Source organism: Schistosoma mansoni, chromosome W (assembly GCF_000237925.1).
Source record: "Schistosoma mansoni strain Puerto Rico chromosome W, complete genome".
Taxonomy (NCBI): Eukaryota; Metazoa; Platyhelminthes; class Trematoda; order Strigeidida; family Schistosomatidae; genus Schistosoma; species Schistosoma mansoni.
The window spans coordinates 23,819,370-23,832,303 of record NC_031502.1 but is presented as its reverse complement, the minus strand read 5'-3'; the positions used below and the strand labels follow the sequence as shown (position 1 = coordinate 23,832,303).

The 12,934-nt window shown below is 32.8% G+C and overlaps 1 protein-coding gene across 1 annotated transcript; it reads right to left on the bottom strand.

Annotated features, from left to right (window-relative positions):
- Window positions 1–3,625: 3,625 nt before the first annotated feature.
- Smp_128470 (hypothetical protein) lies at window positions 3,626–7,451 on the bottom strand (the record flags this gene model as incomplete). The annotated part of the gene is made up of 3 exons (XM_018789041.1): window positions 3,626–3,754; window positions 6,266–6,575; window positions 7,348–7,451. The coding sequence occupies 3 exons, from the start codon at window positions 7,449–7,451 to the stop codon at window positions 3,626–3,628; spliced, it is 543 nt and encodes a 180-aa protein (XP_018654524.1).
- Between the last annotated feature and the right edge of the window lie 5,483 nt (window positions 7,452–12,934).

Here is a 12,934-nt window from a genome sequence, read left to right as displayed (position 1 = left end):
TTTATTTAAATCTTGTAAGAGAAGAAGACCTGAGACACTACCTCGTGTTGTGCCACTTTTGAAGGTGTGAGAGTCTTATAGGGAGTTCACTTAACTATACAGTGTCTGTGACTGAGGAAATCATTGAGCCACAGAAGTAAGATATCGCTAACCCCATGAGATGTGAGTTTGTTTTTAAGGAGTTGGTGGTAAATTATGCCGTAGGCTTTAGAAATGTCAATACATAGTAATAAAACTAGTTGCCCAATGCAACATTCAGTGGAGACTAAGCTAAACAAATTAAGATGCGAGATCTAGTTCCAGAGAAGCCGTGTTATGAATGAGTGTTGTGTTTTCCAGTGAATTAGTGGTCAGAAATTTCGCAACATACAATATTTTGTATTGTTCTTGGCATAACCGGGGTAATATTCACAGGCCGATAACCATCTTAGTCAGTCTTGTTTATAGATTTGTAAGGAAGTATTGTTTGTATGGTTTTTCAATAGTTAGGACTAGTGCACGTGTCCAGAGGAACTGTAAACAGTTTTAGAAGAAGCAGTAGAAGTAAACGGACACAATCCCGTCAGTTCGACGATTCCACGAAACCTTAGGGGATGCTGTGTCTTTACTAATAAGGGTATGCGATTCTTTGTCCAAAGTTTTCTAGAGGTTTATTATTGATTGCAATAATATCACTGAAAATGTTTGTGTCGGTATTCGAACCTTTATAAAAGAACCACTGTAGAAGATTCAAGGGAAAGCTGAAGTTTGCGATAATCCTACACGTTTATTGAGTAGAATAACTTAGGTTTTTTTCCTTTGAACCACCGTTAAGTGTTAATTACTCTTCGACAAAGGCCTTTGACATATGGATTTTTTAGAATTGGTTAACAGCTAGTTGTGCGGATGAAAAACAATCCGACTTAAAGTAACTTTCTGAAAAAAAAATCCTAATTCGTTGTGACACTTAACTGTTATGAATAAAGCATTAAGTTTTCACTGGTGTAATGGAATCTAGACATGAGCTATCGATTTCATAAAATATGTCTCGTACATGTACGAGACTGTTTCTTGAAAAGTTGTTCAGAAATGAACACCTTAACAAGGTTTGCTGTAAGTCCCATTGTGCACTTTATAGTCCTGATATTGAAGTCTTCTTTTTAAGGGAAGGTTATCAGTGAGGTTGATACTAACGGGAAGAATACCCATTAGGACAAACAGTGGATATCTAGTATTGTTGGGAATTCCTCATTAATCGACGGACTTATAACGGTAGACCAGTTTATACTAGGGAAGTTGAAGGCTCCTTCATGGCTTCCATATCAAAATTTCAAATACAATGATGTAAAAGTGCATCAATACTAAGATCATCCACAAAGGCTGAAGTTTCTGGAGCTCTGTATACACAACTCATAGGTAGACTATGGATCAATGTATGGACTGGGATCCAAACCAATCTTGATAAACTGATGAGGATACTGACTTAGAATACGTTGGTTTTTAGAAATTTCAAACTTCTCCTAGAGCCCCTATAAAGCTATTAATTGTCCTCACCCCTGTGGATTTGGCAAGAGTTTACCAACTTCATTCCTCAAAAAAGAACCTTACTAAAAAAAACCTCCAATCACGCAATCCAGGGTGAACGATAGACAGCTACCCCCACGTTTTTTGATATAATTTTGAGAAAGTAAATGCATATGATGTAAGTATTCTCTTTATTTAAAATCAGATTTTCAAATCTTTGCTATTTATCATAATGACTAAGATATTCATTTGAAAACCGAGTAGTAAATATCAAGTGTACGACATTATGAACATGTGTGTAATGTTCATGAAATGTTGGATAAACTTATCACAGATAATGTTAAATTTAGAGAAAATGATAGAAAGGATCCAAGCAGTTCAGTGAATGAATTACTTCCGGAATTCAATAGATATAAGAGAAAAACTTGCTATACCGGAGTAGATGACTTCTCATGAAAGAGTTCTTTGCATATAAAGTTAATTTCATGGTGTGAACTGTTTCTATTGTCAGTAAAATGAATAATAAGTCACGTGACTTCGACATATGAGAACGTCCTTGGTATTAAAGAAAATCTCCACGTGAGACTGAACACTAACTTAGAATGTTTTCTTTTTCCCATAGACAAATTCTTCACAAGTTCAATTTCCCATTAAAGTCAAATAGACACTCTGAGTAGGATTAATGAAGTAATTCAAATCAACATTTGTTGTACTTATTACACTTCATCAAATAAATCTGTTTTCTCCTTTCGTTTATCCATATCTTGATGGCCAGATGATGTTTGAATCAATACTGATTAAAAGTCAAGTCATGCTTTCCCATTTCAAACAATTTCAGTTGTTAGAAGAGCAAAAGAGGCAATTCGAAAAAATAACCGACTTTCTCTGATACAGTTAGGTCAGCGTCGAAGGTTTTCAGTTAGGTTTTATAGCTCAGTACAATCTTAAAACATCTTTATCATTCACTCGCAATCAACTAGTGACTTGAAATTCAGATCATACATGCTGTATTATAAAAGTTTTCAGTGGATTATAGAACGTCAAAATGTCAGTTTTATTAATCTAAACAACGATGGGAACTGTTAACAAACAGACTTATTTCAGATTACCTGTCGTGTGCTCAGTTATAGGCCTTCCTAATCTCTATCACATTGTGAAGAAGTCATCAATGCAATGTCACTTCTATGAGCACATAAGTAAGCCAAATCTAACCCCAGGTGCATACACTTTCCTTTGAAAAAGGTGATTTTTTAAATTTATTAGATGAAAATTTGTGTATGAAATACACGAGACTTAACAAATCCATAAACTCTTTGCAGATTATTTCCAGTTGATCATCCATGACATAGAACCTTAACAAACCGAAAATAAGCATTTCTGACTAACTTAAAATAGATATAAATGTTTACATGTATATATTATTTCAGTATACACCTACCATTGCATTACTTCACAACAAAGAAATAAGCTTCTATGTTGCATCGAATATTTGACAATGAAAGCTAATTACTCCACTTTAGACGAGTTAAAAGAAGCAAAAATGTGCTACACCTCTTATAGGCTGGCAGACCAGCAAGTTGTAACTCTATTGTGCCAAAATATTATCAATAAGTGAATAGTGTATTGGAACAAGTTGTCATAAAAACACAAATAAACTGTTCACCTTTAAAGAATCTTTGTTAAGAAATTCTACAAAATATTCGTTGTAATACAAATAGCAAGTTAGGTTAGGCTAGCATTTTTAGGTAGCAAAGTAATAAATTGATTTCGGAAATAGTAAACATCGTTGTTAATTTACCAAATATCATGTAAAATTCATAACAAATATCATTTGCCAACACTATCTAGGATTCTCCAAAAATAGCATCGAAGTATACATTTTGGCATTTAAAGAGAGCAAATAAATCAAAATATGTACAGGTGACAAGAGGTTACGTTATTCAGTATATTAAAAATCCAATATTACACCGAACATTGTATAAAAAGTACACAATCTTGGCATTTAAATATATCATAAGCAATTATGCTAACCTTGTAGAAAAATAAAAGGTTATGAGCAGTGCAAATATAACTTGACTTTGAAAAAAGTGAAGCGAATTGTTGCAGGAAAGCACTTCAACTTCTATGATTCAAGGAATATGTAATCCACCGACAGTTTTCTTATTAACAATTTTCCCCATCCCCATTTCTCAAATGTGAATTCACGCTTTCGATAACAGGAAACTCTAAAGCTGAAGGTGTACAAATACATCTGGATCATAAACAGTGTGATTCTGTAATGTGTCCTAATATAAGTCGAAAGTAAATGAATCAGGATTTTAATTTTGATAGTAAACTAACTAAAAAGTCAAAATCATGATCTTTGAACAGCTAATGATATAAAAATAGCAAAAGTAAGATATTACTTTTTGTTTTCGGATTAAACAACATTATAGAAAAGGAAAACAAAGGATAGAAACGAAGATAACAGTTGGAACAAAAACTTAAATGTGAGGCAAAATCTAGTATAATGGGTGAAACAACTAAGAGTAACATAACAACCATAGCTCAACAAGTTCAGACATATGCTTACTAATAGATTCCATATGGTCTTATGACTCGAACTACACTCTTGCTTACAATAACTGGTACCACTAACCACCAACTGCTTTTGGTTATAGACTATACTTTCAATAACTTCAAAAGAGTAATAAATGAACCTGTCATTCTGTTAAATAAACAACTTAGTCACGAACAAACAACTTGGTTTTAGAGTTATTATCAGCTCACATAAAAACAAGGTTGTTTACCTAAACTAATGTGTAATTAACCTTAACTGCTTTCAGGTAGATTTTTGATAAAAACGACTACTTTTACACGGATCGACCAATCAGTAGTAACCAATTCATGTTTATCGAGTCCTTAGTACTGATGGAGTTCTATTTATCAATAAGAAACGTAGAGATCGTCTAAATGAGTTGAAATCAGTCGCACTGTTTTGATGTTAATTAGTTGTAAGTAGTTGGCAAGAAACTCTTTGATGTGTAATAACTTCACACCATGAGAACAGTATTCATGTAAGAAGTATGTAAAATAAGGGCGATAAGATATTGACAGATCTCAAAAAGAAAGTTTGTCAACATTATCATCTAGAGTTGATGTTTATCATGCTGTTAGCAAATTTGGAGCTCTCAAAGTGCGGGTTAAATAATCCAAAATATGGTAAAATATATTCAATAACAAACAGAAATTCAGTCGCAACATAAAAGGTTCAATATATTCAGAGTTTTTGGTATAAACCAGATAACGGAAGAAACATTGAAAGAGTTTTGTGAAACGAACGAACATAAACCCAAAGTATGATTTGACACTTTCGAAACATTTTGTATCTCAAACCGAAACCAGTTATTATCAAGTCCTACTGTAGTGAACAAGAATATGAGTGGGGAGAATCGAATGTAATCGGCTCTTAAGTTACAGACTATCTCACTAAGATCTGATAACCTTATAGTAAACAGTTAATTTGCAAAATACAATCAATTATCTCAATCTTGACTGTTACTTCTGCAAATATCAGTCCATCTTCTCTGATTTCATGGTTCATGCATTTTCATACCAATTGCGTCTCGTTTCGGTTCTTTCCTTATCAATCTCCTATTGAAATACATTATACCTAACCATCACCATATACTACTTATGTGGATATAAGTAACCTACACTCCACTACATTCTGAACAAATGCTTTGATGAAGGTAAAGCAATAAGTAGTAAAATACTTGTTCACTTTATTTTCAAAAATTCATATTCATATATAAAAAATGTTCGTTATTAGGTTAAAGCAAAATATCCTTTAACCTAATCAATACAACTTTCTTCAACAAATACATTTTCGTTTTAGGGAAATGATCAATACAGTCTTAACTCAATTTATCAAGGCAGTTGACTGTCCTACCGATCAGAATTGATCAATCGTTCTGAAAAATTGAGTAGGAAATAAGTCCAGTAGTTAAACTACGCGGTTTTTCTTGGAAAATCTAGTTAACCTCTTTTGATAAGTTAATTATTTTGTCAATATGGCAGATAACCTACTCAAATATTAGTATCAGACAGTGATGCTTTTGTGGATATTATAATAATTTATTAGTTGAATTCATGAGTCGATTATAGTTGAAACACCATGGAAAACCTGGAAGCGCTCAATGACAGTTTCGTCTTAGTATGTGACTCTTCAGCAGTGTGCGTCCAAGATCCCGCGGGCGAGATTCGAACCCGGACCTATCGGTTTCGTGTGCAAACGTTTAACCTCTAGGCCACTGAGCCAGCGGCCAACGGTGTTATGTCTAAATTCAACCTCAAAACTACACTACTCTCCACCATTATCTTCAGTGAGTTACTATCTCATAACAGACGTGGTTGAACTCCACTAGTCACTACTTCTCACTGGAACTCCAAGAAATACCTCTTGAAGCTAGGCACTAGTGAGCACATGATTATTATTATCAGAAAGGGTTTTTGAGGATCGTGGATGCGCACTGCTGAGGATTTGTATACTAGGACGAAACGGTTGTCCAGTAATTCCAGGTTTTCCATGGTTGTCTAGAATTAATTGACTCATGAATTCAACTATCAGATAATAATATCTATATCATGTTGCATACCATGTATAGTAAGTATCACAATAAACATGAAGTAATAACCAAAGAAATTCCTTACTACTTTAATTCCTTACTACTTTCTTTAAAGAGCCATCAAGAGTAGGAGTTGGATATTGATTTTCATTTACCCTCATTTGATTAGAAGATGATTTATCGACAACTTTATGCGGATAGATATCACCGTCTGTACTGCTGTGGGGAAGCTGTCGTCTGTCAGTTACTTCGCTTTGACCAGAATCAACCCCTATATCTGTGTCGCTGAAAACTTCAGAAGACAACTGTCTACTTCCAGGACGATCAGGCAAATCTACATCTCCATCTTCAAACAAATCCCGTGGTAATGCTTGTAGACTGTCATATCTTAATAAGGGAAGCCAAACGCCAGCTGACCTGTCAATTTCTTCTCGAATTCGCTCATAAGCTTTGCGTTCCACACGTCTTGATTGGACCACAAAAGTAATACCGAGTTAATTAATTAGACATTTTGATATATATATATATATATATATATATATATAACACTTTAAAGGAGAGTATTTTAATACATCTAAGCAACTTCTTAACAGAAATGGAATTGAAGTTTTATCGACAAAATGACAACTGATTCAAAGATTGAAAACGTTTTACATTCATTTGAGGCTGAGAAATTAGCATTTATAGTAGGATTTTATTTAACTTGACCTCAGTAGTTTGAGCGTTTCTTGATTTAATTCGTTTCATTTGACTATTAAAATAAGTCATCTACGCACTTTTGCAGTGCATAAATGTTTACGCAAAAATGCTGGATTTATAAACTAGATTCTGATCTATCAGTCAGCTTTTGTAGTGTTGATCGTATGAGCCATAAACCTGTATAATATGAGTTAAGTTATTTTGTAGCATTTTCGATTCGAACAAAAGTGTTCCGCCACAGTAACCACTGGGCAACAATAGAAACATCAGGAACTATGAGAAGATTCTCCGATAAGTGAAATCAAAAATATCCTATATCGCTATTTATTGGTTTTTCAGAAAAAATAACACGTTTCATAGAAGACAGCTATAAATCCCGAAACGATAACTCATGTACATCATGCGAAGACTGTTCATACTTTTTGACTTCATATGAGGCGTCTTTTAAAAAGAAAAATTAATTAACAAGTATGAAATACCCTTACTTCTTGTTAACGCATTTATCACTATTATTTTAAAAACGGATGGTGTCACTAACCTTGGAAATAGTGCTCGACGAATACGACGTATACGACGTCGAAAAGAGACTCCATCAACAATTGATTCGACAATATAACTAGCCATAAAATTCGCCAAAACCATAGAGTGTAAAATGAGTATGAACCAAACAGAAGGAATCCGAACTAACTATAATCGATAAAAATAATTTCATTATATGCAACTCTGAAAATATCCTCATATTTTATAAACTATTTTCATTTTAGCTGACAATATGGTGACTGACTATCTTAATCTTGTTGTTTAATAGGTTCTCATCAAATTTTACAAAGAATAAATCATTTTAGAGAATAGGATAATTACAGAAGTACCATTGACTATGTGGCTATCGGCATAATGTCAATCGCTCCACAACAAAATCCGAATTGAATAAAAAGACGAGAAACTAAACTCTTCAAAACCAATATATTAGCAAAACTCATTACAAAACATATTTCATTAAGATTGATTTAAATAAAAAAGGTTATACAACCATGATAACATTTGAACAGCATTCGTTTATATCAAAAACACACTAGTGGATCAAAACTGTTTACTGCAAATGGTTTGGAAAAAGCCTGTTCGGTCGAAAATCGAATACAAAACGACGTATTAATGATGAAATCTTATTGTCATGGGAAATCTTAGTCATATGACGTATGTGCTAACATATGCTGAACAGCATGGTTTTACGAAATAGAATGACTAATGATGTATACTGAACATGACGTACTTATTGTAACTCATTTTCTTAGAGATTAATGATCGAGTGCTCAGAGCTATGGTTGCTGAGTACGAATACTAGTGGGAACAACGGCTATCAATAAAATATACGAACACTGAAAACACAACAGTTCAGCAAGATGAGAAGAGTGTTTCATTTTTTACTGTTAAATACAATTTAGTAGTGACTTAAAGGCAAAGCTCACTCAAACAATGTTTAAGATTTCAGAGTGATATTCTTTAGTGAAATAAATAGGAACAGTAAAACTTAACATAGTTTACGCATAAAGTATTCTTTCATTTACAATAAAAGATGAATTTTATTGGTGAGTGAATACCAGTTGTGCATAAATATCAACATTCATAAGGGAGAATAATCATTTACTCACCTATGAAAAACAAAACCTTATTTAAAAACGGTGCTTGTCACTGATTAAGAAATCGTATTGAAATTCAAAGCAGATAGTGATGCGCAAATGATTATTAACAGGCCTATTCACGTACCTAAATGTGGTTTACCTTGAAATCTTTCACGGTATGTTTATGATTCAAAAAAGGGGTAGAATCAAGAGGCTGTTTTATAAAATAACTGTATATTAAACGTTTTTAATTTAGAAAACATACAACTCTCATGAACACCATACACCATAATGACCGTTATGCTGTGTGGTGATAACAAATAAGTATTACAAGAATTTATGAGTTCCAATTCCCGTAATTTTTAAATACCCAATGATAGTTTAATCTAAATAAAATTTCGGACCAGAAGTAGACCCTTTACATACAGTACTTAAGATTTCAAGAAAAATCATGGTGTAGAATTGTGACCACTTATTTCTTAACTCGTTTTAAGTTTCTCAAAATCTCGGCTTCTCCTTTTTAATTAATAAATAGTTTGAACATTCACCCAGTATATCTATCAGAGGGATTTTCTTAAAATAACAAAAGAACATTTTATTAAAAAATGTAACAATTTCTGAATTCACTGCATATGTAACCCGTATGCCTTCTTTGATAACTGGTGTATGACTATAAACTGACATTTAAAAACAATGCATAAAAGCTGAAGAGAAAATGATATAGACAATAAAGCAACAGGAGAACCGGTAGCTGGGCTTTCTAATAATTACATATATTCAAGTGTGTCAAATTACTTGATACGAACTTATATACAAAAAATTGCGTGGACTCAATTTGTAAAAACGCGTATCAAAAACTTACTATAATGGAAGAAATCATCGTTTCAAAATAGGAACCAAGATGAAACATCTCAGTTCCAAATATGAATGGTGAGTATATAAACTCCTATCTAGGTTCATTTCATCTTAAGTTTGTCATAAAATGGGATCGGGGTAAAACCTGGATTTCATTCATTTTGGTTTAGTCTAAATTTGTTAAATGTACTTTACGCTCACAAATTTCATATTAACTTGTTATTAGTGGATTAGTAAGACTGGTGCTTCATTACAAGCATAAAAAATATGTACTTATCATATGACAAAAACATTCTTTTTATAATGTATAATTTACTGACAGTTGACTACAGTTATTTTTAATTCACTTGTTTATATACATATATGAATTACAAAATCCTTTACGAACATGCATTTAGACAGAAGAATACTATATAAATCTAAGCGGTCTATTTAAATTGACTTTAGATTTCGAATACTAAACATGAGTGCGACTATCAAATCTTATTCAAACTTCAACACAATCTATATTTATTATTTGATGTGTCGATTTGTTTCGCTGAATCTGTCACAACAAAACACTATTTTCTTCACTTCAGACATATTCTATTAAAATTTTAAATAAGTTATAATATCACCACAGCTCCCTAGATCATTAGTATGATTTCTCAGCAAAAGAACAGTGAGTTATTGGGTTATCTGTATCAACCTACCGTCTTTTGACATTAAAGATACACAAGATATGGGGCTTTCCTAATTTTTAGTAGTTTACTAACTTAAACCGGCTCGTAATAAATAAAACTTATTCAATGAAGCCCTACTTTAGTTGAATTTCCTCACATTAAGCAATATTACAGTACACTAACCGAGAGGTTTTATTTTAGTAATTCTCATTAAAAAGCACTCCAAAAAGTACATAAACCTTTTCAAGTCTGTATACTCAAACACTATTAGTAGGACCTGGCAACCTCAAGCGATATCCATTAGGGTTGCTCACCATTCCTCTTCCACTGAAACTCGTCAAAAATGTTTTTCCCGAATTACTCCGTGACTGTGAAACATGGCCTATAAAAGTAGAAGACATGAGTAAGCTACAGACTTTTGATTTTAGTTGCCTTCGTTGAAGTGAAGCGTCTTAATGGGACGATCGAGTGAGCAATAACAACGTTAGGCATACAGTAAAAGATAAAGATACCCATAGATCAATGAAATTGTGGATCTTCATCGATTGAGGTGGATGGGACATATATTACATACGAACAGCGATCAACTACCTCGGCGTGCAATGTTATCTACAGTAGGAGTGAACAGGAAGAAAGCTACAGGCTAACAAACCTAGATAAGGTGTCACAAAAAAAAATTATTGACTGTCGATATGAGTATTGATTGAAGTTTTGGCGGTAATGGTCAGAGGTGTTGGATAAATGGCTCATAATCAGTTACACTGGAAAAGGTCCGATCAATCCAAAGTCTCTAGGTTCTGAATCTCAATATTACTTTAAGTATACATTCTCACCCAATCTTTCAGAACCACATTCTCAATACTTAGTTCTACTCATTACCATTGATACTACATTATCGTTGTAACGGAATAAACATCAAGAAAAGTTGAACTTTTTGAACAATCCTACCTGAAGTTACTGTTTATATTTTTATCACATGACTCTTAAATACATGAACTATTGTATTTTGGTATTCGCTTGATTGCAAGCATTGGCGTGATGCTTAAACCGTTGTTATGTGTTGTACGTTTGTTAAATTACCGTTGCTTAATTACGGAGCAATCACTTAGGTTATATTGTAATTTCTTAGTTGTGTTGATGTGTGGTCAAGAATCAACTATACATGGTATGATTCAACGTTGTCTGTTCACTGTGTTGTTATATTCTGGCTATCAGATGAGCGAGAGTGAGAATCTGCATTCTGTGTCGGTATTCGTTAAGTTTTATTGTCCCAGGCATTATGCTAATTATGATTGACTCAAATCATGACCTGTATCGAAACCAAGTAACATCATATAAACTTGTATACTACTTCGGGTGAAGCGCTAGTCTTCCGTAAACTTACTTGTAAAAGTTCAACTATCCAATTAGCTGGATAAGTTGTCAAGTAAAGACTGAATACAAAACACACCAAAATATTCAGCACAAATGCATCTATTGAAAAAAAGCATAAGAGAAACGAAAGATTAGTGTATTACTAATCTTTATAATTGTTTAGAGACAAAAGAAGAACATATGTGTGAAGTAAGTCGTGGAATCACTCAAAAGTGGATACTATAGTAAAACACGGATTATGTAACCATAGTTCGAAGTTGAAATAACATTCCGATTAGTAGGAAGCAGCCAGTTTATATTCATCGAAGTGTTTTCAAACTATTGACGTAGTAATGAAATGAATATTTTATACAATTCACTAGTCCGAGTTACAGATGCAATTTTATTAGTAAATGTTAGAATAACGAAAAAACTACCAAGTTCCTATTAAAATAATTCTAAGAAACGTTGTGGGATGGAAATAGCTTGAAAATGCATCACTTCAAATCATATGAGTTTTCCAAATTCATTTGATGAAATAATTTCTACCTGAACCAATCAATGTAGCAACATCTCTGCATAATAACCTAGAGATAAAAATCGCCGAATCGAAGATAAAACCAAAAAATTATATGCTAATTAGATCCACTAAGTAGAGAACATCAAACAAGTTTTAACATTATCATCACAAAAGGATGATTATATGTTAAATTATAGGTTAAAATCTCACTACTACATTGGTATGCCCAGTAAATTCCCCAGTCATTAATAAATATTTATGTAAACACAAACAATGACTTACAATTAGTTAGGATTGATTTACGATATGGTGCTCCTTCTGAAAAGGCAATGGCCAAAATTATATATTGATAAGCGGAGACTATAAATACAGATGTACTTTCATAGTTTCGAAATTCGGATATATTAGAGTACGAATATAACGGCATATACCTATTAAGAGTATGATCAAAGAATGATAAATTTCTTTAATGTTATAAGCACATCAAACAAAAATTTTAGAGTGAATGATCGAAGTTTTGTTGCCTAGTCATACAGTCATGTTCACAAAAGAGTGCTTTTCATGGTTTATGAATTTCACTAACAAGCGCTAAGCGTAACCAAACCTATATCTGAAGTATCTTGTCTACTGAATTGATTCAATATTTGTTTACAAATACATCAAAATGTGTAAAAGTCAACTTGAATTTTTATTTAGTTCTTCAATATATCTGGGATAAAAAGGTACAAAATGTTTCTCATAATACGAATATTAATAAGCAAGGTATTGAACTTGTATTACAACATTAACAATTAGCTCGCTTTTACATTTTCTTCCTCTAGCGGTACAACTTATGTAAAATATGAAAATGCAAGCAACTAACGAAACAACAGTGATGAATGACATTCGCTAACAACACGCAGTTAGAAAGAAAATTCAACGAATTGCATACCAAGATTGAAAGCGAATCAATATGAATGCAGTTGCCTGGATAATAAAACCAATAATCACCTGACCAAATAATGAAGACATTGTTACCATGCTCAAAAGTCTCATTGTAGGTGGTTCAGCAGAAAGATGTGGATAAGCATGTGTATATCCAACTAGTGAAGATCAATAATGTAAAATGGAAAAAAA